This window comes from Elephas maximus, chromosome X (assembly GCF_024166365.1).
Source record: "Elephas maximus indicus isolate mEleMax1 chromosome X, mEleMax1 primary haplotype, whole genome shotgun sequence".
NCBI classification, from domain to species: Eukaryota; Metazoa; Chordata; class Mammalia; order Proboscidea; family Elephantidae; genus Elephas; species Elephas maximus.
The window spans coordinates 2793362-2821347 of NC_064846.1; the positions used below are offsets into that span (position 1 = coordinate 2793362).

At 55.3% G+C, this 27986-nt stretch overlaps 1 protein-coding gene across 5 annotated transcripts in view; it reads right to left on the reverse strand.

Annotated features, from left to right (window-relative positions):
• The window catches only part of ATP2B3 (ATPase plasma membrane Ca2+ transporting 3), a 59231-nt gene extending 31690 nt beyond the window's left edge, over window positions 1-27541 (reverse strand). The window contains exons 1-15 of one of the 5 annotated variants that reach the window (XM_049872679.1): window positions 27254-27541; window positions 22098-22295; window positions 21722-21979; window positions 21218-21343; window positions 20666-20818; window positions 18078-18119; window positions 16272-16436; window positions 15804-16018; window positions 14150-14392; window positions 13594-13835; window positions 9201-9435; window positions 6873-7052; window positions 6365-6452; window positions 5512-5618; window positions 3915-4106 (exon numbers count right to left, since the gene is read on the reverse strand). In XM_049872679.1, the coding sequence (XP_049728636.1) occupies window positions 3915-4106; window positions 5512-5618; window positions 6365-6452; window positions 6873-7052; window positions 9201-9435; window positions 13594-13835; window positions 14150-14392; window positions 15804-16018; window positions 16272-16436; window positions 18078-18119; window positions 20666-20818; window positions 21218-21343; window positions 21722-21979; window positions 22098-22295; window positions 27254-27461 (2652 nt within the window). In that variant the 5' untranslated portion in view covers window positions 27462-27541. The remainder of the gene's footprint in view (window positions 1-3914; window positions 4107-5511; window positions 5619-6364; window positions 6453-6872; window positions 7053-9200; window positions 9436-13593; window positions 13836-14149; window positions 14393-15803; window positions 16019-16271; window positions 16437-18077; window positions 18120-20665; window positions 20819-21217; window positions 21344-21721; window positions 21980-22097; window positions 22296-27253) is intronic. The other 4 variants (XM_049872678.1, XM_049872676.1, XM_049872680.1 and 1 more) reach the window with 4 other exon arrangements.
• Between the last annotated feature and the right edge of the window lie 445 nt (window positions 27542-27986).

Here is a 27986-nt window from a genome sequence, read left to right on the forward strand (position 1 = left end):
TGCCAATGCCTTCAGAGCAGCTTGGACTTCTTCTTTTAGTACCATCGGTTCCTGATCATATGCTACCTCTTGAAATGTTTGAACATCGACTAACTCTTTTTGGTCTAACGACTCTGTGTATTCCTTCCATCTTCTTTTGATGCTTCCTGTGTCGTTTAATATTTTCTCCATAGAATCCTTCACTATTGCAACTTGAGGCTTGATTTTTTTTCTTCAGTTCTTTCAGCTTGAGAAACGCTGAGCGTGTTCTTCCCTTTTGGTTTTCTATCTCCAGCTCTTTGCATATGTCGTTATGGTACTATGTCTTCTGGAGCTGCCCTTTGAAATCTTCTGTTCAGCTCTTTTCCTTCATCATTTCTTCCTTTTGCTTAAGCCGCTCGACTTTCGTTAGCAAGTTTCGGCGTCTCCTCTGACATCCATTTTGTCTTTTTTTTTTCCTGTCTTTTCAATCATCTCTTGCTTTCTTCATGTGATAATGTCCTTGATGTCATTCCAGAACTCGCCTGGTCTTCGGTCACCACTGTTCAATACATCAAATCTATTCTTCAGATGGTCTCTAATTTCAGGTGGGATATACTCAAGGTCATATTTTGGCTCTCGTGGACTTGCTCTGATTTTCTTCAGTTTCAGCTTGAACTTGCATAGGAGCAATTGACGGTCTGTTCCACAGTCGGCCCCTGGCCTTGTGCTGACTGATGGTATTGAGCTTTTCCATCATCTCTTTCCACAGATGTAGTTAGTTTGATTTCTGTGTGTTCCATCTGGTGAGGTCCGTGTGTATAGTCGCTGTTTATATTGATAAAAGGAGGTATTTGCAACGAAGAAGTCGTTGGTCTTGCAAAATTCTATCACTCGATCTCTGGCATTGTTTCTGTCACCAAGGCCGTATTTTCCAACTACCGATCCTTCTTCTTTGTTTCCAATTTTCACATTTCAATCACCAGTAAGTATCAACGCATCTTGATAGCATGTTTGATTAATTTCAGACTGCAGCAGCTGATAAAAATCTTCTATTTCTTTATCTTTGGCCTTAGTGGTTGGTGTGCAAATTTGAATAATAGTTGCATTAACTGGTCTTCCTTGTAGGTGTATGGATATTATCCTATCACTGACAGCATTGTTCTTCAGGATAGATCATGAAATGTTCTTTTTGATGATGAATGCAACACCATTCCTCTTCAAGTTCTCATTCCCAGCATAGTAGACTATATGATTGTCCGATTCAAAATGGCCAAAACCAGTTCATTTCAGCTCACTAAATTAATGCCTAGGATATCGATGTTTATACGTTCCATTTCATTTTCAAAGATTTCCAATTTTCCTAGATTCATACTTTCTACATTCCACATTCTGATTATTACTGGACGTTGGCAGCTGTTTCTTCTCATTTTGAGTCGTGCCGCATCAGGAAATGAAGGTCCCGAAAGCTTTACTCCAACCACGTCATTAAGGTCGACTCTACTTTGAGGAGGCAGCTCTTCCCCAGTCATCTTTTGAGTGCCTTCCAACCTGGGGGGCTCATCTTCCAGCACCATATCAGACAATGTTCCGCTGCTATTCATAAGGTTTTCACTGGCCAATGCTTTTCAGAAGTAGACTGCCGGGTCCTTCTTCCTAGTCTGTCTTAGTCTGGAAGCTCAGCTGAAACCTGTCCTCCATGGGTGACCCTGCCGGTATCTGAATACCGGTGGCATAGCTTCCAGCACCACAGCAACACACAAGCCCCCAGATTATGACAAACTGACAGACACGTGGGGGATACACTGCTGCTGAGAATGTAAAATGATATAACCAGTTTGGAAATGGATTTGGCACTTCGTTAAAAAGCTAGAAATAGAACTAACATAAGATCCAGTGATCTCACTCCTTGGCATATATCCTAGAGAAATAAAAGCCCTAACACGAATAGATATATGCACACCCATGCTCATGGCAGCATGTTCACAACAGCAAAAAGATGAAAACAACCAAGGTGTCCATCAACGGGCGAATGGATAAACAAATTTTGGTACATACACACAATGGAATACTACGCATCGATAAAGAACAGTGATGAATCTGAGAAACATTTCATAACATGGAGCAATCTGGAAGGCATTACGCTGAGTGAAATTAGTCCATTGCAAAAGGACAAATATTGTATGAGACCACTAATATAAGAACTCAAGAAAAGGTTTAAACATAGAAGAAAATATTCTTTCATGGTTACGAGTGTAGGGAGGGAGGAAGACGAGAATTCACTAACTAGATAGTAGATAAGAATTATCTTAAGTGAAGGGAAAGACAACACACAATACAGGGGAAGCCAGCACAACTGGACTAAACTGAAAGCTAAGATGTTTCCTGAACACAACGAAACACTTCGAGGAACAGAGTAGCAGCGGCAGGGGTCTGGGAACCATGGTTTCGGGGAACATTTAGGTCAATTGGCATAACAAAGTTCATTAAGAAAATGTCCCGTATCCCACTTTGGAGAGTGGCGTCTGGGGCCTTAAGTGCTAGCAAGCAGCCATCTAAGATGCATGAATTGGTCTTAACCCACCTGGATCAAAGGAGAATGAAGAACACCAAGGACACAAGGTAATTATGGGCCCAAGAGACAGAAAGGACCACATAAACCAGAGACTCCATCAGCATGAGACCAGAAGAGCTAGATGGTGCCCGGTACCACCAATGACTGCCCTGATGGGAAACATAACAGAGAGTCCCCGGCAGAGCAGGAGAAAAGCGTGGTGCAGAACTCAAATTCACGTGAAAAGACCAGACTTAATGGTTTGACTGGGACTGGAGGAACACCTGAGGACATGGTCCCTGGACTCTCTGTTAACTCAGAAGTAGAACCATTCCCGAAGCCAACTCTTCAGACAAAGATTAGACTGGACTATAAAACATAAAATAATACTCGTGAAGACTGTGCTTCTTAGTTCAAGTAGATACACGAGACTGAATGAGCAGCTCCTGTCCAGAGGCGGGATGAGAAGGCAGAAAGGGATAGGAGCTGGTTGAATGGACATGGGAAACCCGGGGTGGAAAGGGGGAGTGTGCTGTCACATTACAAGGATTGCAACTAGGGTCCCATAACAATATGTATAAAAATTTTTGTACGAGAAGTTAACTTGAGCTGTAAACTTTCACCTAAAGCACAATAAAAAACAAAACAAAAAACCTGACACACTTTAATGGAAGAGAAATGGGGAGGTGGTTCCTCAAAAAGATGAACATAGAATTCCTACATGACCCAGCAATTCCACTCCGAGGTATAGACCCAAGAGACTTGAGAGAAGGGACCAAAGCAGATACTTGCACACCAGCGTTCATTGCAGGATTATTCACAAGAGCCAAAAGGTGGAAACAATCCAAGCATCCATCAACAGATGACTGGATAAAGGAGATGTGGCAATATGTACAATGGAATATTATTCAGCCATAAAAAAATAATGAAGTGGTGATATATGCCATGACATGGATGAATACCGGAGTAAAGACAAAACGTTATATGGTCTTACTTATGTATGGCGAATAGGCAAATGCATAGAGTCAGAAAGGAGATTAGAGTTTATTGGGGGCTGGGGTGAGGGAGAATGGGGGGTGACTGCTTTTGGGGTGATGGCAGTGATCTGGAACTAGATAGCAGTGGTGTTTGCACAACACTGAATACTAACCGCTGCTGAATTATACGCTCTAAAATGGTGACATTTTTGGTATGTGAATTTCATCGCAGTAAAAAAAAATGCAGCGGAAAAAAAAAAAAGCTCTCATGACCTGGTTCTCAGCCTGAGCCCTTTGGCTTGTGCCACCACCTGTCAGGTGTGGGCTTCCCTCAGCTTAGTCTCTGTCCTGGGCCTCAAATCGATGGAACCCATGCATACCTGTCAGCCCCAGGCCTTGTGGGTAGGAGAGGCCCTGGTGCCCACCTGAGTAATGCAGGCCCCTGTGAAGGCCACAATCACTGCTACCACGTTAACCGTCAACTGGAACTGCAGGAACTTGGAGATGCTGTCATAGACGTTACGGCCCCACATCACTGCCTTGACAATGCTGGTGAAGTTGTCGTCTGTCAGGATGATGTCAGAGGCCTCCTTGGCCACATCTGTCCCTGCGATGCCCTGGGGTGCACACACACACACAGTGTCCGTGGGGTCCCCTTCCTAGCCCTCCTCGATGACCCACTGGGGGCTGCCTCCACTCTCCCCTTCCAAACCAAGCTCTCCCCAGCTGGGAACAGCCCTTGTCTTTATCCCTTGATGTACAATGAATGGCAAGTTGTCTCACGTCATGGCAAGAGAGGCTTTGCTCATAAGATACAGAAGGAGCTGAGGACATGGCCAAGTGCACTTCAACTGACGCACTTCTAAGACCCAGCCCCTGTGACGTGGCACCAGGCAGCTTTCTGCCCCATATTAGTGCCTTAAAGAGGCTTTCTCCTTTAGGAGCTCCCACCAGCCCTGGGTGGGTGGAGGCCTTTGGTGAAGCAAGGCCAAAACTGTGTCTGGAGGAGACTGCATCATCTGATCCTTTGGTGACTTTAATGCAGCTACCCCTCACCTGCCCTCTGTAGGGCCCGGAGGCTGAGTTCAACCACGTGGGTGATGAATCCATTAATGAGGCCCCCAAAAAATCCTTGGACATGGAAGCTCCCATGTACTTTCTGGTTGGTGACAGAATCAATGCTGGGATGGTAAAGCATCTCTGGGGACTCAGGAGCTCTGCTTTGGGGACCCTCCCAGGCCTCACCCTATGTATCTCTTCTTTATGTTAGTCCTGATTTGTATCCTTTACAATAAAGCTATCATCCTGAGCATAGTGCTTTCCTGAGTTCTGTGAGTCTTCCTAGTAAAGTACCAAACCCAAGTGGGTAGTGGGAACCATGAATTTGTAGATCCAAAGTGCAGGTTCCTCATGGCCCCTGAGCTTGTAGCTGGTGTCGCGAGGGGTAGTGGTAACCCCAAATTTGTAGTCAGTTGGCCAGAAGTGTGGGTGGCTTGGGAACCCCTAAAACTCGTGGCTGTGTCTGAGGTCTTGGGTAGCCTTGGATAGTCTGGAGGGCTGAGCTCCCTCCCTAGCTCTGGTGGTTAGGGCCAGAGAGGAGCCACATGGCAATGGGAGAATTGACTCACTTGATATTTAGGGATGCCACTAATCAGATTTGGGGCCAGGAGTCCTGCTTAGACGAAGGGTTTCTTTAGGTGAATGGGAAGAGGAGCAATGGCAGGCAGGCACTATGACTGACATACTTCTGTGCCCCCATTCCCTCCCCCGGGTGATGTGGCTGGGCCCACTGTCACCTCGGATGTCATCACGCCAAATGCCTTTAAACAAGTCACATGTGTGTCCCCTGATGGGCAGGACTCATGGAGGCCTGAGTGACAGGATGTGAGGGAAAGAACCTTCTAACCTTCTACTACCTGCTCCAACACCGGCTCCCACCTTCTGGCACAAAGTTAATGGCAGGAAGACCCAACGGCCACCCTGCTGTAGCATGCCAAGGAGGGGCTGGCAATGAAGGCCTACCATAGCGAAGCCCACGTCAGCCTTCTTGAGAGCTGGCCCGTCGTTGGTGCCATCTCCGGTCACAGCCACCACCTGCCTCTGCTCCCCGGTCATGCTGTCGATAATCCCTGGAACACGGGGTGGGACAAGGCGGGGCTGGCACCACCTGTCACCACAGCCCAGCATCACCCAGCTTGGGGGCTGCTGTGCCTACCACCCCTGACCTTCAGTGGCTCCCTGTCATCTGCGGGATCAGGTCCCTGTGACTTAACCAGGCAGACCCCCATCTTCTTCCTTCCATCCAGCCCATTGCCCTGTGGGGCCTGCTGTGCAGGGGTAGAAGGTGATAAAGATGCTGTGATTTGGTAGAAGGGAGGGGCCCAGGGGGAGCTCCCCAGATGCCTCGTACACCTTGGTGTCACTCTGTGACTTGGATAAATAGACCCCTCTCCTGGACCTCAGTTTCCCGTCTTCTATATCAAGGGGATGGGCAGCTTGGGTATCTTCACATCGAGCTCTGCCAGCTCCTCTAGGTCCCCCAAACACTGACGGTGCCGGGCCTGCTTAGGATCACCCCAATTCCACTGTCCCGGAGAGGGAGTGAGGAGCTGAGAAGGTGACCAGACTGGCCATGTGTCCCGTTAACACAGAATCCGGCTGGAACAAGAGACTTCTGAAGTCCTCTGCTAAAAGCAGAGGGGGGCTCCACAAGGCAGCCCACTAAGTGCGTCTCCATCATTATCTTCACTTTGCCCATGGGGAAACTGAGGCTCAGTATGTCTACCAGCGCTGGTCTAGAGCTGGGGACCCTAGTTCCCACCTTGGGAATGGGAATGGGTAGGGTGAGTGTGTGGGGTGTAGCAAGCTCGTTTACCTTTGACCAGAGTGTGCTTGTCGGTGGGAGAAGAGCGGGCGAGAACCCTCAACTTGGGCCACACCTTGTCCAGCCGCTCCTGTTCTATCTGGGGGAGGGGAGCACATAGAAGCTGCCGAGCTCAGGTGGCACACCAGGCTGATGAGGAGGGCTGAAGCAGGGTAAGATGGGGAAGGGCAGGGCCCAGTAGGATGAAGAAACAGCCAGAACCCTGGACCGAGGTGGGCAGAGGTCCTGCAGCCCCCCAGTAACAACACAGCCAGCCAAGAGGCTGCCGGCCCGGCTCTACATAGACTTGGCCTGCATAACCAAGGACGCAGAGCCCTACCCCGACCACGAAGGGGACCAGGGATGGCTTGGAACACGTGCTATCCCCTTGGCCTTCCCCAGAGAATCCTCAACCATGCTTGTCTCTTAACTCTCAGTCTGCGCTAGGGCTTGAACTCTTCCCCAGCGGAAGCATGATGTGGATGGGCCCAGCGGCGGAGCCGGCAGGAGCGGGGACTACCTCGCCCTTCTCGTTGCGGATCCGCCGGTTGAACTCCTTTCCCTCCAGGCACAGGAAGTCCTCCCCAGGCTGGATGATGCCGCACTTGACCGCAATGGCCCGGGCAGTGTTGATGTTGTCCCCGGTCACCATGCGCACGGTGATGCCAGCACGCTGGCACTTGCGGATAGCTTCAGGGACCTACCGGAGATGGGGAAGTGGGTGTCAGGGCTCCAGCTTTTTAAGGAATAACTCTTTCTGAGGCTGGATCTTTTACACGCTGAGGGGTTCTCATTGCTTGCTAGGGGAAATGGAATGTTGTTTTGGGCACAAAGCATGGCTCTTTATTTCCAAATATAATATTAGGTCCTGGAAGAAAAGAAAGAGGGCGCAGCACCCGCGCACAGGGGAGACAATGGTTCCAGAGACTGCAGGGGGACGGCAGCCAGAGAGAGTGGGCGGATGATGCCCCTGAGCTAGGGCCATTGAACGGGGGGTGGGGTGGGGAGAAGGGGGGGCAGGAGCGGTTCAAGGGTGGAAGATGAGCAAGGAGGTCGGGCCTAGGCCTGTGAGGGCCAGGAGGAGGCCCCTGAGCTGGGCCTCCCAGGCCAGGAGGAGGAGTGGGTGCCAGGGCGGAGGGGAGGTAGAGGCTGGGAGCCCCCCAACCCCGAGAGCACCCAGGGAAGGTGATCAGGGGCAGAGCCAGGTCTGAAGTCTAGGAGGGTGTGCAACCTCAGCCAGGGAGAGAGAGAGAAGACAGGGGCCCCACTCAGGCTGTGACAGTGACTCAGTGATCCCTGCATCACATACTGCAAAGTGGCCCAAAGGGCAAGTCGTGGGAAGAGTCCATCTCAGTGAAGGGGCTTGTACCCCGTGCCCCCCAGTAATGTCTCCTGGCTCCCAGCTGAGGGACATTGCCTGTCTTTTGGGATCTTGGAATATAGGCTAATGAGATCCTGAGCTCAAGGATGACAACTTCCCTCCTGGCCCCAAAGCGTGTGGAAGGCAGCCCTCTGCTGCCACCAAGTGACCACAAAGAGCAGCGGCCGCTCGCTGGTTTGCAGCAGCAAAAAGGCCCCACGCCCCGCAGCCGGGGGCACTAGTTTCTGCCTGCACTGCTCCGGGGCCAGAGCTCCTGCCTCCTCCCAAGGCAGCCTCCCTCGTGGAACCTAAACTGTCCGAGTCCTTTTTTACTGGTGTTGCTGCCAGCCAGCCCCATCCTGCCTGCTCCCCCAGCGCTGACATGCAGAGCACCCTGGCAATCCTCTGGCCGCAGCCATTCCCTGCCTCCACGAATCCCGGCAGGTGTCCCAGGGTCTGTCCACCCTCCCCGCCAGTCAGCTGGCAGCACCAGCACTCAGCTGAGCCTGCCCTGTGCCCTCCTCGGCCAGTCTGGACTTGCCTCCCCAGCCTGCACTCTGTGAGGCTACTCTCAAGCCACAAAAGAGCTGTCCTTGGGCCCCTCCGCCAAGGCCAGTTCTGGGTGGAGAACGCGCAGTCCCTCTCCCTGCCTCTGTGACAGACAAGCAGTCTGCCTTGGGGGCCATTCATGGCTTCTCCCCACTCTGAGCTTCCACACGAACCCGGACACTAAGCCTTCATGACTTTGTTCTCTTGGCTGCTGCCTATGTTAGAAACTCTCTCAAATGAAAACTTACACAAACAATAATATCCCACTTCTGAGAACCCAGGGCAGGGTGGGCTGCAGCAGGAGTCTTGACCTTGACTAAGAGAAGGGCCAGGCCTCCCCACACCTATGTGTGGCAGTTCCAGAAGGTTCCTCCACCCTTCCCCCAGCCTGGCCTCATTTGGGCTTCTGTAAATGAGTGACTTGGAGCAGAAGGCGGGCGCCGCTGTTGTGTTTCTGAGAACTGGGGGAGCCTGCAGGGCTCCTTGGCCGGCTCTCTGAGCAGCATGAGGCCAAACAGGCTCCCTCCTCTGTCCTGCCGCATTAGCGGCCGAGGTGGGAGGGGAAGGCAGGCTGGTGGCTGGCGTGCAGAGATGGCTTTGGTCCAGGGCCTTGAGAGTCTGGGAACGTTGCCTTTCTGGGTCTGTGGAACACTCCAAACAGGCGCTCTCAGCTTCACGCAGCCCCAGCAAGCCAAACTGCTGGCTCCTAACGGGCAAGTTCTGACCTGGGTGTTCCCAGGGTGGCCCTGCCTAACCGTGCCAGCACCCCTTCCCTCTACTCTTCCTACAGGCACCTCTGCTCAGCTGTGTCCCGGGAAGACCGGGAGGCGGCTCATCCACCATTCAGTCCTTGCTGGGCTTCTCCTTCTCACTGGAGCTCTCTCCCTACCTCTCGGTGCCCAGCTTCCAAGGGCAACTCAGAGAGGAGGGCGTGCCTACCTCCGGCCGCACAGGGTCCTCGATGCCCACCACAGCGATGCAGGTGAGGTCGCCCACGACCTCGTTCTCGTTGTCCCATTCAGGCTCCTGGCCCGCGGAGAAGTCGCGGTAGGCAATGCAGATGGTGCGGAGGCCATCGCAGGCCATCGGCTCAATGATCTTCTTCACCATCTCATCCCGGTCCCGCGGACGGAAGCTGCGGAGTTCACCGTTGCTATTTAAGATGTTGGAACACCTAAGGCAGGGAACAGGAGACAGCCCTGGTAAAACAAAGAGGGAGCTGGGGGCAGAGCAGTCAGCTCAGGCAGACCCCCAAGGCCACAGGGGATCTCGCCCAAGGACGGAGGGTCCCTGGTGTGGACCCAGAGACCTGGGTGGGAGGCAGACTATACCACGGACCTGATGGCTGGTGTGGTAAATCAGTTTCACTTCTCTGGGTTTTGGGCAAAGTCATGGAACACTGGCAAAAACTTACTGCCACTGGCAGTGAGCTCTAAGTGGGTAGTGTGGATGTGATAGACAACGGAGCCACAGGAAGGAGGGCAGCAACCTCAGTATGAACTCTGACAACCCTGGAAGCTTCCAGAAGCTTTTCCCAGAAGGGACCAGGAAGGCTGGCAGGATTCAAATGGGGGAGAGGTGGCCTTTGTGCCAGGTTGAGGAGGCTGTACCAAGGCAGAATTGGGCGGGACAGCGTTCTGGGTGGGTAGTGATAAGCAGGAGCCAAGGCAGAGCCAGGTGGGGGTGCACCGTGGTTGCCCTGTCGGATAAGAGCAGAGGGCAGGGTGAGCCTAGAGGCCCTCAGAAGGCCGGCAACGAGCAGGGGATGGCATGAGAAGATTCTTGTCTTACAAGGTGGCTCTGGGGTGTATAAGGAGCCAGGGGAGGGCAGGTGGGGGCTGAGCAGGCCCGAGAGGAGATTGGCAGAGCGGGGGACTTGGAGGTGTGCTGTGTGGCCACCTCCAACTCATTTTTAACATCTGTTGTTGTTGTTAGGTGCCGTCGAGTTGGTTCTGACTCATAGCGACCCTATGCACAACAGAACGAAACACTGCCCAGTCCTGAGCCATCCTTACAATCGTTGTTATACTTGAGCTCATTGTTGCAGTCACTGTGTCAATCCACCTCGTTGAGGGTCTTCCTCTTTTCCGCTGACCCTGTACTCTGCCAAGCGTGATGTCCTTCTCCAGGGACCGATCCCTCTTGACAACATGTCCAAAGTACGTAAGACGCAGTCTTGCCCTCCTTGCCTCTAAGGAGCATTCTGGCCGCACTTCTCCCAAGACAGATTTGGTTGTTCTTTCAATATTCTTCGCCAACACCACAATTCAAAGGCGTCAACTCTTCTTCAGTCTTCCTTATTCATTGCCCAGCTTTCACATGCATATGATGCGATTGAAAACACCATGGCTTGGGTCAGGCACACCTTAGTCTTCAGGGTGACATCTTTGCTGTCCAACACTTTGAAGAGGTCCTTTGCAGCAGATTTACCCAATGCAATGCGTCTTTTGATTTCTTGACTGCTGCTTCCATGGCTGTTGATTGTGGATCCAAGGAAAATGAAATCCTTGACAACTTCAATCTTTTCTCCGTTTATCACGATGTTGCTCATTGGTCCAGTTGTGAGGATTTTTGTTTTCTTTATGTTGAGGTGCAGCCAATACTGAAGGCTGTGGTCTTTGATCCTCATCAGTAAGTGCTTCAAGGCCTCTTCACTTTCAGCAAACAAGGTTGTGTCATCAGCATAACGCAGGTTGTTAATGAGTCTTCCTCCAATCCTGATGCCCCGTTCTTCTTCATATAGTCCGGCTTCTCGTATTATTTGTTCAGCATACAGATTAAGTACGCATGGTGCAAGAATACAACCCTGACGCACACCTTTCCTGACTTTAAACCAATCAGTATCCCCTTGTTCTGTCCGAACAACTGCCTCTTGATCTATGTAAAGGTTCCTCATGAGCACAATTAAGTGCTCTGGAATTCCCATTCTTCGCAATGTTATCCATAATTTGTTATGATCCACACAGTCGAATGCTTTTGCACAGTCAATAAAACACAGGTTTTTTTTAAACATCCTTCTGGTGTTCTCTGCTTTCAGCCAGGAGCCATCTGACATCAGCAATGATATCCCCGGTTCCACGTCCTCTTCTGAAACCGGCCTGAATTTCTGGCAGTTCCCTGTCAATATACTGCTGTAGCCGTTTTGAATGATCTTCAGCAAAATTTTGCTTGCGTGTGATATTAATGATATTGTTCTATAATTTCCACATTTGGTTGGATCACCTTTCTTGGGAATAGGCATAAACATGGATCTCTTCCGTTCAGTTGGCCAGGAAGCTGTCTTCCATATTTCTTGGCATAGACGAGTGAACACCTCCAGCGCTGCATCTGTTTGTTGAAACATCTCAATTTGTATTCCATGAATTCCTGGAGCCTTGTTTTTTGCCAAAGCCTTCAGAGCAGCTTGGACTTCTTCCTTCGGTGCCATCGGTTCCGGATCATATGCCACCTCTGGAAATGTTTGAATATCAACTAATTCTTTTTGGTAGAATGACTCTGTGTATTCCTTCCATCTTCTTTTGATGCTTCCTGTGTCGTTTAATATCTTCCCCATGGAATCCTTCACTATTGCAACTCGAGGCTTGAATTTTTTCTTTAGTTCTTTCAGCTTGAGAAACGCCAAGCATGTTCTTCCCTTTTGGTTTTCCATTTCCAGCTCTTTGCACATGTCATTATAATACTTTGTCTTCTCGAGAGGCCCTTTGGAACCTTCTGTTCAGTTCTTTTACTTCATCAATTCTTCCTTTTGCTTTAGCAGCTCAACACTCAAGAGCAAGTTTCAGAGTCTCCTCTGACATCCATCTTGGTCTTTTCTTTCTTTCCCGTCTTTTCAGTGACCTCTTGCTTTCTTCATGGATGATGTCCTTGATGTCATTCCACAACTCGTCTGGTCTGCGGTCACTAGTGTTCAATGCGTCAAATCTGTTCTTGAGATGGTCTCTAAATTCAGGTGGGATATACTCAAGGTCATATTTTGGCTCTCGTGGACTTGTTCTGATTTTCTTCAGTTTCAGCTTGAACTTGCGTATGAGCAGTTGATGGTCTGCTCCACAGTCAGCCCCTGGCCTTGTTCTGACTGATGATATTGAACTTTTCCATCATCTCCTTCCACAGATGTAGTCAATTTGATTTCTGTGTGCTCCATCTGGCGAGGTCCATGTGTATAGTTGCTTGCTGTTTATGTTGGTGAAAGAAGGTATTTGCAATGAAGAAGTCGTCGGTCTTGCAAAATTCTATCATTCGATCTCCGGCATTGTTTGTATCACCGAGGCCGTATTTTCAACTACCGATCCTTCTTTGTTTCCAACTTTCGCGTTAAAATCACCAGTAATTATCAATGCATCCTGATTGCATGTTCGATCAATTTCAGGCTGCAGCAGCTGATGACAAATCTATTTCTTCATCTTTGGCTCTAGTGGTTGGTGTGTAAATTTGAATAATAGTCGTATTAACTGGTCTTCCTTGTAGCCGTATGGATATTATCCTATTACTGACAGCGTTGTACTTCAGGATAGATCTTGAAACATTCTTTTTGACGATGAATGCAACGCCATTCCTCTTCGAGTTGTCATTCCCACCATAGTAGACTATATGATTGTCTGAATCAAAATGGCCAATACCAGTCCATTTCAGCTCACTAATGCCTAGGATATCGATGTTTATGTGTTCCATTTCATTTTTGACAATTTCCAATTTTCCTAAATTCATACTTAGTACATTCCAGGTTCCGATTATTAATGGATGTTTGCAGCTGTTTCTTCTCATTTCGAGTCATGCCACATCAGCAAATGAAGGTCCCGAAAGCTTTACTCCATCCACGTCATTCAGGTCGGCTCTACTTTGAGGAGGCAGCTCTTCCCCAGTCATCTTTTGAGGGCGTTCCAACCTGGGGGGCTCATCTTCCAGGACTATATCAGACAATGTTCCGCTGCTATTCATAAGGTTTTCACTGGCCAATGCTTTTCAGAAGTAGACTGCCGGGTCCTTCTTCCTAGTCTGTCTTAGTCTGGAAGCTCAGCTGAAACCTGTCCTCCATGGGTGACCCTGCTGGTATCTGAATACCGGTGGCATAGCTTCCAGCATCACAGCAACACGCAAGCCCCCACAGTACGACAAACTGACAGGCACGTGGAGGTTAACAGCTGTATTGAGATACAATTCACGTAATATACATTTCACCCCTTTGAAATGTATAATTCAATGGTTTTCAGTGTATTCGCAGATTTGCACGGGTATCACCACTATAGAATTCCAGAACATTTCCATCGGCCCAAAAAGAAACCCCACCCCCAGCCCTAAGGCCCCCTAATCTCCTACCCAGCTTCTCACTCACTTTTTGAGGAGAATCTCTGAGGCCCCCTTGCTGAAGAGGCGGAAGCCACCGTCGGGCATGCAGATGACTGTGCTCATGGACTTTCGGACTGAGTTGAAGGTGTACACTTTGTAAAGCTTATCTTCTGGAATCTGCTCTCGCACTGTCTGGAAGTCCCGCTTGAGGTCCAGGACAAAGCCCAGGAGAGCACACTCCGTTTTATTGCCCACTTGGCGTGGAAGGGCACCTTCCTTCTCTGGAGGCTGCAAGGCCAAGAGAGTACCCATGGCATCAGGGGCCCACATCCATCCTCCCCACTCTCCCTGGGGCCCTGGTACCAAGCCCAGCCACCACCACCAGGTCACTTAGGGTGTAGGTGGCAGAGAGCAGAGGTGGATCTCCTGTGTGGCCTGGATGGCTGTGCCCCAGCTGCAAAGCCACCCTCTGGCGGGCAGCTTTCCCATCATTCCCTGTCAGCGCCCCCCGGACCATCCGAGGTCTAGTGAAAGGCACTTAAGAGAGCACAGGAAACCCCTAGCCCACCCGTGGCCCGCCCACCCGTGCGCTGGCAGCTCACTAGTATTTTGGTGGTGTAGGCACTGTTGATGGAGATGGCATGGACCAAGAGGTCGAGGATCTTGGGGGTGAGGGCGCTGGGGGCTGGGACCTCCTTGTAGTGGGTGTCCCCCAGGTAGGACTGGACCACGGTCATGCGGTTGGTGGTGAGTGTGCCCGTCTTGTCGGAGCAGATGGCTGTGGCATTGCCCATGGTCTCACAGGCATCCAGGTGGCGCACCAGGTTGTTGTCCTTCATCATTTTCTGTGAGAGGCACAGATGGGAGCCTGGGTAGCCACAGCCCGTGTGGTCCTCAGCTTAGTGGGGATGGGCATGACCAAGAGTGTCCATGCGAACCTTCTCAAACCCTCTGCTCTGCTCGACCAGCTCCACACTGGGCATTGCCAGCCTGGAGCAGAGTTGATGGCCACACACCCACCCACCTGCCAGGCTGACCTGGCAATGCTGCAAGGCACTTGGTGCGAGGTAGCCAAAAGCCAGGGTGCATGCCTGCAAGACGTGAAGAATCCAAGCCACCAGGGCAGTCCCTCCCCCAGCCCTCTGCCTGCACACCCCCGCCTTGGGCTCCCTGCTGGCCCCGAGGCTCCCCCACGCTCCGCCCATTGCCCTCCTCCACCGCGTCCTCCCCACCTCAGCCTCTGCAAGCAGCACCAGCAGCCGCCACCTCGTGGCCCCTCCATCCTCCTGCCACACCTATCATCCTGCCAAGGCCAAGCCTAAAAAGTTCCGTCCAGCAGCACCTTCTCCAGAGGGAGCAGAGTGCCCAGGAAGCTCGGTGGGGAAACCGTACTGCCTGCGGGGTGCTGGCCTGAGGGGTCAGGTGGCTGAGCCACCCTCGGGGCTCCTGCTCCAACCCTTCCTGACTCTGCACCCCCTCATCCAAGTCACAGGACTAACTGCCGTGCAATTTGCCTGCTCTCTGTGCGATGGGAGCAAGGGATTCTTTTGTTTTATTTTAAAGTTTGAGACAATATATTTGGGATGTGACCTAAGTGAGACTAACCAGTTTTAAAGGGTGCGTGCGTCTTTTTAAAAATAATATAATCATGCCTTAATAGAATAAACAATTAGCTTTGTACAGTCCTGAAATTAGCTCACTTAAAGGCCAGGCATTCAAATTCAAAACAGTTCTATCTGAGAAGGTCTTGACTTTGCTTTCGTTCTTTCAAAACATTTGTGCTGGATCTTTGTTGCTGTTTTTCTTCCAGCACTATAAAGATGTCGTTCTGTGTTTTCCGGCCTCTGTGGCTTCTGACGAGAACACAGCTGCCATTCAAATCGTTACTCCCTTGGCTACGCTGTGTTACTCTCAGCGACTTTAAAGATTCTCTTTTTCCTTTGTTGGTTAGCATTCTAACTCTGATCTACCGAAGCGTGGCTTTCTTTATACTAACCCTGCTTGATGTTCGTGTTACTTCTTAAATGTGTACATTTGTCTTTATTTAGGAAAATTTTGGCTACTGGTTCTTTTTTATTGTGGTTAGATAAATACATATACAACAAAAAGGTTTGCCATTTCAACATTTTTTACATCACAATTCAGCAACATGAATGACATTCACCATGTTGGGCTGCCATCACCACTATCTGGTTCCAGATTGTTCCATCACCTCAAGGGATTCTTAACGGCTATTGTGGTTAGTGCCTTTATTACCTTGACGGAGTAAGCTAAGGAGATGGTGACAGCAAGAGGCAGGCCCTCTGGGACGGCCACGACCAGCACAGTGACCCCGATGATGAAGAACTTCACGAAGTACTGCACGTAGACCGGCGTGCACTCAGCCAGCCACACCCGGCCGTCGACTACAAAGGTTTCGATGACAAAGTAGAGGACCAGGATGATCACAGTGATGGCAGACATCACCAGCCCTGCAAGGAAGGGAGAGAGGAGGAGGGGAGGAGAGAAGGCGAGGAGAATGATGCCGGAACCAGCGCCACCGAAGCCCAGGCAGGAGGCTCAGGTGGGGACCCTGGCGGGTGACAGGTCTGTATGTGACCTTAGACGAGGTACTGTCTGTCCCACACAGCCTGCCCTCAACGACCCCCCCGCCCAGCGCACCTCCACCGGGCCCCTCACATCATCCTGCCCACCCACCTCCATTAGCCACCAGGCCACCCTTACCCGCTTTCCCGATCTGCACGGCCAGCTTTGTGAGCTTCCCCTGGAGGACCGACTTCTCCTTCTTGGGCACATTGGCTTTCTTCTTCTCCCGCTCCTCCATCTCCCCACCCTCTGCACTCTTTAGGGGCTGCATCTCCATGGCAACGGCCCCGTCCTGCTTCTTGGCTGCGCACAGAGGAAGCCCGCAGCCCAGATTAAGACTGCGGCAGACGGCAAAGGGGCTACAAAGGGCTTTCACAGGGAGAGACAGACGGCACCGCAATGGGGTTCACAGGCCGATTCTCTGCCTCCCTTCTCTGTCCTGGTCAGCCCTGAACCCCAGAGGGGCGGGCAGGCTCCAGCACTGTCCCAGGTGCCACAGGGGATGAAAGGACAAACACAGCACAAGTCACTTGGGCATACAGCACAGGGTGGCCAGCCAGTCCTGAGAGCTGGGGCCTGTGGCCCAGGGAGCATTCTCTACCCCCCATGCGCCGCAGAACCTTGAACTGATGCATCCCCCCAACTGTGCCCCTCAGGGAGGCAGGAGCCTGGGTGCACTCTCCTCCCGCCTGGGCACCCCACCCATCAGGCTCCAGCTCACCAGGGGATGGTCTCCTGAACCCCCTTCCTACTACAGGTGGCTGCTGCCAGGAGAATGGGCTGCTGTTGGGCCAGCCTCACAGTGGACTCCACCTTCTTCTCCTCCTCCTTCTGTCCATCCAGCACCTCCTCTCTGCCTCGTCACCTCCATGTCTCCGTCCCAGCTCAGGCCTGTCGAGCTCCAGCCTCACACACTCCCCAGCCTACTGTGGTCTCTGCGTGGACCCCAGGCCCCTCAACCCCATGTGTCCTGACGGAATTATTCATTTCCACCCCCACCTGCTTCCTCTTTCCCTCCTCCAGGAGGGGTACCCAAGCCAGGAGTGCCCCAGGGGGGTCCCTGGGACTCTTCCTACTCCTCACCACTCATCGACCCCATCCGGCTGGCTCTTGGTGTTCCTGGTCTCATCTCTGCGTCTGTCCTCCCTACCACACTGGTCTCCTAAAGGCCTGGGAATCTGCGTCGGAGCCAACGGACAGACTCTAAACTGCTCCTTCCCTACACCATTGGCTCCTTCCCACCATCCTCAGCTCGCAGTCAGGGCCGTGGCCTGCTGGGCCACAGCCGTCTAGCTTGTGCTCCAGCCCTCTCCCAACCCAGGGCTCCCGCCACAGGGCTGCCCCTGCCTGAAATGGCCTCCCCACCCGCTACCCTCCATAGGCCAGCTTACTTGCCTGACCACTTAGGCCTGCCATGGTCCCTGGGTCCCTGCAACTGTCCCTCTCTGGCCCTGACCTTCCCAGTGCTCAGAAATGGCCTGAGAGAAGGGTGGGGGCTCTGCCCCTCAGATGGCCACTCCAGCTCAAAGGCTCAGTGTTAAAAAGCTGACTTGGAAAACGACAGACTGAGGCCCTGGTTAATTATAAGCTGTGTGACCTTGGGCGAGTTGCCCTCTCTGAGCCTCAGTTTCCCCACCTGGTCCAACCAGGCCCAGAATGCCTACTCACGGGCCATCTTTCAACCCTTGCTGGGACCAGGAGTGAGAAAGTGCACACTAAGCCGATGGCATGGGTGGCCAGTCTGAGCTTCCGGCAGCGTCTGTAGATGGATGTGCCCTCTCCTCTGCTGGCTTGGGGATGCACAGCGCACCATGATGGGACCTGCCCTCACATTTTTGTCCTTTCCCCACCCTGTGACTCCGCCCCCATGCCCCCAATCACCCCCCCGCCCCCGGCTCCAGCTGGGCCTCTGCGACCCTGAGCAGCAGGGCGGGTCTGCATTACCTTTAGTTTGGCTACTCTCCATCGCCCCATCCTGCTGCTTGCCTACAACGGAAGAGGAATGACAGACACGGAGACTTGAGAACATCGACATGACCCTGGCATACACACACACACACACACACACACACACACACACACACACACAGAGGACAGAGGGTGGAGCCAGTGACCACATGGAAAAGGGGTGGGGAGAAAGAGGAGGAGAAGGGCCTGAATGTCACCACAAGGGCCGGGTGGCCTGATGGGGGGAAAAAAAACCAGAATTGGGGATCCTGACCACTGGTGGCCTTGACTACTGCCTATGGCAGGGCCTTCCCAATGCCCTGTACCACCTCCAAGGGCAGGGTGCCCACTCCCACTCTGGGCTCCCTGGAGCCCTCCAGTGAATCCCTCCAACTGGCTCTGAGTGGACCCTGGGTTTGGTGGGGTACATGTGGCCAGCAGCAGGAGGTTTCCAGAAGGCCTGCCACCACTGGGAGCTAGAGCTATCAGCTATCTGTGCCAGCTAGGTGGCCTTGAGCAGGGCCTCAGCCAACTGGGACATCTGCATCCCCAAGAGCCACAGAAAGGGGTTTACCCAGATGGGTTCTGATCCCTGGTAGCCATCCTTGCTCAGAGACCGCTGCCAGCTGGGCTAGATAAGGAGCCATCTGGTTGCCAGTGGAGGGTCTCAGGCAAGGCCAGCTGGCCTTTTCCAGGGAGAGGCGTGGGGACTCCAGGCCAGCCCAGAGAAGGACCAGGGCCTACTCCCCTTGCTGCCCCATGGACCCCCAGGGTGCTCCCTGTGGGAAGTAGGCCTGGCCTGCCGGGAGCAGGGGAGGTGTCCATACCCAGGCTACCCCAGGACAGTGCCCAAGGAAGCTTCTAGAGCACAGCAGCTCATGCAGCTTCTCCCTCACCTCCTCCAGCAGCATGGAGCTCCCTACTGGGCGAGGCAGCCCAGGGCTGGGGACACTGTGTCCTTCCTTACACTGATCTAAGTGTGTCTCCCTGTCCCTGGGCTGCTGGGAGGAGAGGAGGGCAGGCCAATTACGCCTGTACTCTCGCCCCAGCAGTCAGGACTGCCTGAGGTGGCGACAGCTCACACCCTGAGTCTCGCTGTCTCCAGGGCCCCTGGCTGCAGGCTTCCAGAAGGAAGCAGATCACCCCCCAAATGTGCAGTTGCTTTGTCCTTCTAGGGGGCCCAGGTGGCTTCTCTCAGGGGGTAGCCATGCACCTAGAAAGCACCAGCCCCCACTCGTTGTGGTGATGCACATACCCGCACTCAAGCTGTGGGGCAAGGAGGCCTGAGCCACAGAAAGGACACAGGCTCCGAGGGCAGGGCTGGGCCCTGGGTGGGTGGGGTGGCCGAGGGCAGCCCGAAGCTTGTTTGTTCTTGCTTCTCACCCCTATGACTTTTCCATGAGGTCGCACTTCCTTTCTGTGTGCCTACACATAACAGTGTCACACTCCTTCAAAGATGCCCAGGAGGCCGAATCCAGTATCAGTATGTGCCCACCACCGGGAGGAAGGCAGTGTTGTGTGAAGGTGGAGAGGACAAGTCGCCCTACTTCCTCTGGGCTCCTCTCCCCTCCGTCTTTCCCACCCCCTGCCCCATCCAGGCTGGCCTGCCTGGAGAGATCTCGCAGGGAAGGCGCTGCAGCGGCCAGTCACTGCAGGCCAACTGGCTCTCTATATGCCAGCCAGTGCTCTCCTCTCTGATACTGTAATCTCGCCTGCAAAGACTACTTATGCTGCCCGTGTTGTGAACCGTTGCCTACACACCCACCCCCAGAAGTGTGGGCGGGAAAAAGCAGGCTGCTGGGGGTAGAGGAACTGGGTCCTGCTCCATCCACACCCTGACATGACCTCCCATGACAGAAGCTCTTGTTCCAGAAAGGCCCCAGGAAAGCAGGCCATGTTCCCGTCTCATCCCTCTCCGTTCAAGCCCCTGTCCTGAGGACTGGAGGGGACACAGGTCATGCCTGGGGCTCAGACCAGAGGCTGGAGGAGGCAGGGTGGCCGAGTGCCAGGAAGGCTGGGGCCGCTGTGGAACTGGGCTCTCAGAAGACATCTGTCCGCAACCATAGCAACATGCCCTGCCCTGCCTGTCCCAGCTTCCTCTGGCCCCAGAGGAGGCTGCTGCTGTCCTTTGGGGAGCCCTGTCACTTTGACCCTGCCTGCCAGGTCTTGCTTGGGAGCTCCCCATCTCTGGGTAAGGCTTGGCTTATTGACCCCATTTCCCTGGCTGTTGTGGGCATGGGACCTTCAGTACTTTACCCAGAGCCGGCCTCCTCAGGTCATAGGAATTGAACACTCCTGAGGGTGGGTACAAGGCCCCCAGCAGCATCCTCCCAAGCTGGGGTGGCTGGCCCTGGTCCCTCTGATCCCACCCCAGTCCGGCCAACACCTTCCTCAGCTGGGAAGCTCCACAAGAGGTGAGGAAGAGCAACCTAAGGGGGCCCTGCTGGCTCTGGGGCAAAGACCCCAGGAGAGGGGGTACCCAAGAGGAACCAGAAAAGAGGGAGTGGCCTCCCAAACCCCAAGGTGGCCAGCAGTGGGCGGATGAAGGAGAAAGGGGGGGCATGTGGCAGGAGAGTCATGGGCACAGGAAAATGGGGTAAATTTCTGCTTACCTTTCTTATCCTTCTTCTCCTCCTCCTCCCCGCCAGCTCCAAGCAAGGTAAAGATGATGCCTGTCTGGGAATTCACCCCCACAGCTGTCACCACCATCCTTCCGGAACCTTCCATGACATGAGTGCCTGGTATAGCAGCAGAGAGTAACTGAGACAGTGATCTGCACCCAATGGCAGGAGGCATGCTGGCTGGCAGGAGGGCTGCTGGGCCTCTCAGTTTCTTCCCCCGACATCTCAGAAGGGGGTACTCAGTGTCTGGAGTCTCCCAGAGGCTGGGTCAAGCCTAAGCCTAGGCTGGCCACCCTCAGCCAGGAGAGGGCCCAGAGGTCCCCAGAGGAGCAAATTCTTGCCCAAAGGCACCAGGCAAGCTATTCCCAGAGCCCACCTGAGGCCTCTGCCTTTCTGTCCCGTTTCAGGCTGCATTTCCCAGCACCCTGCTTCCAATGCCCCTGCTCTGGCCTGGGGAGGGTTGCCTCAGGAGGCAGGACACACCCTGGGTCATGGCCCATGCTCTGCCCTTCGCACCTGAGAGCAGCATTGGGTCTTTGTCTGCCGACTTGCGCACGTGGTCAGACTCTCCAGTCAGTGAGCTCTCATCAATCTTGAGGTCGTTGCCCTGGATGAGCACGCCGTCAGCAGGCAGCAGGTCTCCTAGAGGCCAGGCAGGGGTGATGGGCCCGTGAAGCCACTGCCTCCAGAACCCTGCCTCTGCCGCCTCCCCAGGGCAGGGGCCAGCCCAGTCATGGATCGAGGGATGGGACCTGGGGCCCTCTTCCTTCTGTCTCCTCCTTCCCCGGGGGACCCACCTCCACCTAACTGCTTTGTCCAGCTCCCAGGGGGTGGGGACAGCAGTAGCGTCCTGCAGTACCTGGAGAAGTCCTCGACCAAGGCGGGGGACAGCTGGCCTCCCGGAGCTGGGAGCATCTGAAATGCCCTCTTAGCTCAGCCTCAGCCCACACGGCCTGGTCCCAGCCCCTCTTCCTGTGCTCCAGGCATCCTCACTGGGCAGGCGACAATGGGCGCACTCACCGTACTTGACTTGAGCGATGTCTCCCACCACCAGCGCGGCCACTGGCACCTGCAGGAGCTGCCCATTCCGGATGACTGTGAATTTCTGCTCCTGCTCAATGCGGCTCTGCAGGCCTCGGAACTGCTTCTCCTTGCTCCAGTCATTGAAGGCCGTGACCAGCACCACGCAGATGACCGACAGCAGAATGGCGGCGCCCTCGATCCAGCCGGCCTCGGCCTCGCCCTCATCTTCGGCCCCGGCCACGACGTTCCCGCAGGCTGTGCATGGGGCAGAGGGGCAGCAAGGGACAGATAGGACCCCCTCAAGCCCTGCCCTCCGTCCACGGCCCCTTCCTGCCCAGGTCCCCCTTGTCACCTCTCTAGCCCTGCTCCTCACCCTCGCTCTCCTCTCCCGGTGGTGCGTAGAACGAGAGGCCCAGGGAGACAATGGCGGCCACCTCCAGGATGATGAGAGTCACGTCCTGAAGGGCCTCCCACACCAGCTGCAGGAAGGTCTTGGGCTGCTTGGGGGGGATGAAGTTCTGCCCGTAGATCTGCCTGCGCTTCTCAAGGTCGGTGGTGTTGTCCGCCAGGCCTGTGTGGGCCAGGGAGGGGAGGATGGGCACAGGCTCCAGCTGCTCCCCTCACCCTCTCTCTGCACGTGTTGGGCCCCCAGAGTCCCCCACCCCCGTCACTGCCTGTCTCTACCACTGGACTTCAAGCTTTGAGAAGGTGGCACCACATACGCCTGGCATGGGTGGCACGCACCTTGGCTGCCTGGGACAGAGCAGGTACCATCAAAAGGCATGCCCCGTGGACTTGGTCCTGGGAGGAGTGGACAGCACTCTGTCCTGATGTGCAGATGGGAAAATGGCATTCATGGGGACCTGGTGACTAGGGCAGGTCCCAGCTGTGGGACAGGAACCCAGTCTGCACCTCCTGCATCTACTTGGGTAACCCCTGGGCCACCCAGGGCCACCTCCAAAGGGGGGCTTGAAGGACAGAGACAATGTCTAACCTGGGGGAGACATGACCCAGTGAGGTTTGGAACACAAGAGGACAGCCCACCACTCCCCTAGGGGCAGGCCAGGGATAGGAGACTGGCGGGGGGACGAGTGTGGGGCCAGGAGGCTTTAGACCAGAGTGAAGTGGCCACCAGGCCAGGGCTGTGGGTGTGGAGGGGTGACATCAGCATGACTTCAACCGATGCAGAAGCCGCCAACCAGGGCCCACTTAGAATGAGCCTCTCTGTCTGCCATGCCACATGTTCCAGAAGGATCTCTCTAGCTGTGAATGTTTGGATTCTCTGGCTTCTTCTGAGGGCCCACCCTAGTCACTGCAGCCTAACCCGGGTCTGCAGGGCGAAATCTGGATTCAGGGCACAGCCCCCTTTGCCTGGCCGCATCTCTACTCCCATTGCCAGCTGGACCCTCTTCCTGATTGCACCAACTGGCTGGGTCACCTACAGCCTTTGAACATGGGCCTTAGCTCCACCGGCAGGAAGGAGGGGCGGGGGGGGGGTGGTGGGCAGGAGCGCCTGGCATGGCCAGAGCCAAGGGACACTGAATCTCCAGAGGTGGAATAAAGCTGCAGGTGGCCATGAGTCCTTGTCCCGCCCACAGGCCCTGTGGCCTCTCACAGTCTTGTAGGTCCACATCTATATGGCAACTCGAATGACACCCAAAGCCACTCTGCCAAACTTAGGAAGAACACCCCCTGACCCCCTGTACTTGGCCCCTGCCTCAGGGCTATCAGTCACCTGTCCTGATCCAATCATGTCCCCCATCATGCCATCTCTGAGGATGAGAGGTGGGGGGGCCCAGTCCCGGCAGAGGACAAGAAGGGTGAAGGGTAGGGAGGCCGGCTTGAGAAGAAGCCCCTCAATGCAGGGCCTGACTGACAGCTCTAGAACGTGGGAGGCCCTTCACATCCTGGACAAGCTGCTGTGGGCTGGGAGGGAGTGGCCTGCTCCCTGCCACTCCCCTCTCCCGCTGCGCCAAAAGGGCCCTGGATGGGAGCTAGTGAGGGTCCTTTGAAGGCATGGTCCACAGAGCGGTTCAGAACCAGTGCACCAGGGCTCAGCAGTCTGCAGCCGGCACTCCCTTCTCATCCTTGGGCCAGCCCACTTCCTACACTGGCCCCTGCCCTCTCCCAGAGTAGCTGGTGCTACTTGGCCTCCCTTGGGGAGGTGATCACACATCCCAGTATCTCATTTAATCCCATGCCCCCATGGGGCAGGCACCATGAACAGCTCCATTTCCGGGCTGAGGCAATGAAGGCCCAGAAGTTTCCAAAGCTTGCCTAAGGCTCCACAGCTGGGAATAGCATCCAGGCCTTTGGCCTCCCAAGTCTGAGTGGTCTAATCCTCATTCTCAACCTGCAGAGGCCTGGACGACCACCGTCTCCTGGCCCCGCCCTTAGTCTCCCCCTCCCCAGGCTTCTTTCCAAGCCCAGGCCGTCTGGGCCCTGTGCTGTGCTGCTGCGACCAGGCCTCCTTCATCTGTCTGGTTTCAGGTCCTGAGTGTGCAGCCCCACACTGACCCCTAGTGGGCGGACGACGGCTGGCCGCTTCCACCCGCATACTGTGCCCACTCCTGACGCCTCCCATGGAGAGTAGAGGAACCAGCAGAATGGACAAGTCCCTGCCCACGGAGTGGCCCCACTCTGCTGGGGAAGGCACACAAGACTCTGCACACAAAGATATGCCAACAGTGCTGCCAAAAGGAGCTGGAGGAAGGAGGCAGCGGTATGTGCCGGGGCGGGACAGGGGGCTTCGGGGTTTGGGCAGGGGGAGCCGGGAGGCCTGCAGCTTCTGCAGGATGAAGAGACCAAAAGCCCACGGCTGGCCCAGACTTGGCACATCCACCCAATGTCCTCCCTGCCCAGAAGGGCGGCAGCTGTCCCTGCCCTTCTCCCGACGGCAGCGGTGAGGAAAGCTGGGTGCCAGCCGGCTCGGGTTTCTGCTGGGGCCGCAGGCCTCTTTCTGAAGGTGGGGGCAGGGGCAGGGGACAGTAGGGCACAGATCGGGGGCCTGGCAGGGCGGGGACCCAGTGAGGGCTGCACCCCTCTGCACTGGGACCTTGCTGCATGGGATTACAGGGCTGCAGGAGATAGGACCTGTGGTGGTTAACCCTCCCTGGGATCCAGGCCCACTCTCAGCATCTGGAGCCCGCAGGTACCCGGCTCTACTTAAGCCGGCATTCTGCCTGCTCTACCCCACATGTTGGGCTTGCTGCCAGAAGTCTCTGGTCCCTCGCCCAGGCCTCCCTCCCTGCCCCTCACGGCCCTTCCCTGCCTCCATCAGCCTTTCCCTCAGCCTTGATTTGCCCTTGATGCAGCAGCAACGCTTCCCCCTCCCTTGCCCTAGACGGAGCTATGGCTGTGGCCTTGGCCTTCCTGCCAGGTCGGGGGTCCCGACAGCCCCTGAAGCAGCATTCACTGATGGGAGCAGAAGGCAGCTACAGACCCTCTGATTTCCAGCTCTCCTCAGCCCAGCAGGCTCCTGAGGGCAGCCCGGTTCCAGGGTGCTGGGGCAGGGGCTGGCTGGTTGGCATGGATACAGATGGGCGGCTTGCCCAGAGCAGAGGCCAGATGCCATTGGAATTGGATTAGGGCCACATCATGTCAGCTCTCAGCTAATGCACCCCTCCCTTCACTGACTGCCCGGCAAGGTCCCCAAGTGGGCCTGCCTCTGAGCTGGCCTTAAAGCCCAGTTCTCTGACCTGGGAGGGCCTTTTTTCAGGATGGCTTCCGGAGTCCTTTTGGACCTGTCCAAAGGCCGACAGGGCAGTCAATTGCCCTGCTTAATGCCAGGTGATGACAAGCCCCCTCTCCCAATACCCCAGGCACTCGTGCCAGCCTCCCCACCTGCCACATGGGCCTGTGCCTGGCCTCCCTCCTGGGCACCCTGCAATTGCTGACCTTACCAGGGGGTGGTGTGTGCCTGGGGCACAGCTAACCTGGCCCCTCCCACCAGCTCAGGCCACTGCGTCCCAGTGGGTAAGAGCTCTGGGGGCCAAGTCAGCAAGACCCCATGCCTTCCTGAGGGGAATGGGGAGAGTCACCACCTGAGCTGAGGATGGAAAGGGGGTGGACCTTGTGCCGCCTGCTCTCTGGGATGCAGATGCAGGCCTCCTGGCTCCCTTCACTGGGGCAAGGGAGACCCAGGTGACCCGCCGGTTGGGGCCAGGCCACCCACCTGGGCCCCTGCCCTTCTCCATGCCAGCCTCCTCCCCAGGCAGTGGGCTCATGCCCGGGCCAATGTGGTGGAATCGGGCAGGTTCCCGGGGGCCTTGACATTTTCAGTATTTAACAAGGCCTGACGGGCAGAGGAAAGAGCTGCCAGTGTAAGCCATCTGCCTCCTTTGATCTGGGAGAGGTCAGAGCCCTTGGTGCTAGAGGGCCCTCCACCCCATCCTCCTCCGAGGCCCCAAATCCTGATGGGGAGAGGAAGGAGGAGGGAGGAAGAGATCCTGCGGCACGGTGCCAAGCCATCTGCCCGACACCCCACTGCCCAAGCTGGCGCGCGTGGCGAGGCGAGGCCCAGGGCCACGGTGGGTTCGCTCCAGTGTGAAACAGGGGAGACCAGGGTGCCCCAGCCAAGCTGCTCTACCACGGCACTCTGGGCCCGGCCAGCCACCGTCACCTGGCCCCTCACCTCTTATTTGGCCACAGCCCACCTCCTCCCCGGTCAGCCCTCTCCACTCTCCCCACCCCACAGACAGAGGGGGCTTTCTGGAATCCAGCTGGGGCTGAGGAGAGTAACAGGATCCCATTTGTGTTTTCAAGGATCTGAGTGGGGGCCGAGGAGGGGGTGGGGAGGCTGGGGAGAGGCTGCGCCGGTGGCAGTGGGAGATGGACAGGCGGGAGTGCATCCAAGAGATTTATTTATAAACCAGAATGGGCAGGTCTTGGTGATGGATGGGACAAGGGTGCCAGGGAGCGGAGGACGCAAGGACGACGGCCAAGACTTACACAGCACCAGTGGACAGAGGTGCCGCACTGAGGCGGGAGCAGAGGAGATCAATCGGCGCCGCCTGGGGCTCTGCCTGGCCCTGGGCTGGGTTTGCCCCAGCAGCCACCAGAGCTTCCAGAAGACGCTAGCTCCTGGACCTGCAGCTGGGCCTGGCTCCTGCGTGGTCCCGGCCTCGCAGCCAATCCCTCCTCGGGGATGGGGAACTTGGGGCATGGCCAGGCTCCACAAGATGACGGCCAAGAGAAGAGAGGCCACCTAGAGCCCTCTTGCACGACCCAGGTTACCCAAAGGACAACTTCCTCACCGATGAGCAGAAAGTCCAGCTCAAGGGGACACGGTCAGAGGCTGGGAGGAGCGCACCAGGCCTCGTGGCCAAGGTGGGGACAGCCAGGGTCCCCATGGGCCTGCTCTCCAAAGAACCCTCTAGATCACACAGGAGCACTGCCAAGCCCTTGACCATGGCCTGTCCTTGGGCTAAAGCATGTTTCCAGGTCGCTCCGCTGAAGGCCGGACAATGGGTCAGGCCCTGACACACCGAGCCCCTTACCCCTGAACTGGGGGTCTGCCAACAGACTTACCCTCCGTGGGGGAGGTCTTCAGCCTTCTGCAGAGCCCACTGACGTCCCCATAGGCTTCCTGGACCTTCTGCAGGGCCTCGGCCCCTCGAAGCTCCATGAGGGAGCGCAGCTCGGCCAGCGTGCACCCAAAGCCACCTGCATGGGGGGCCTCCCGCTGCTGCTGGGGTTTGGGGTAGAACTCGATGGAGCTGTTGGCCATGTCGCCCATCCTGCTTGTCCGGGCTGCGATGAAAGGAGGTCAGGCCTTCTTGCAGGCACAGCTTCGGCTTCGCTGTGGCAAGGGACAAGCAGCCCCCAAATCCCAGCACCCTTCCAAGGCCAGCGGGGAAGTGGCCCGAGCTCAGACACCTGGGGAGAAGGAGGCCAGAAGGAGCCAGGGGTACAGTTGAGATAAAACTGCAAACTGAAGCTCAGCCAAGTCCTTACTCGCTGAGCCCCCAGGGCTGGGAGGGCCTACCCAGGAGGGGAAAAGGATGTGGCCAGGCTGCCCCAGGGTCCCTACCTTCTGGTGGGGACCCTGCTGCCGCCAGCAGCAGCCTAAGTGGGAGGCTCTAAGTGCCAGCAAAGTCCACCTGGGAACATCCACTGAAGCCAGCATGCTGTGAGTGGACCATCTGGGCCATGATCTGTCCCCTCCCATGGCCTACCACGAGCACTTTGCTGTCCCACTCTTGCCTGATAATGATTTGGTCTGTGCTGCTGTGAGCATGCTACAGAGCCTGGTAGTCTTCTG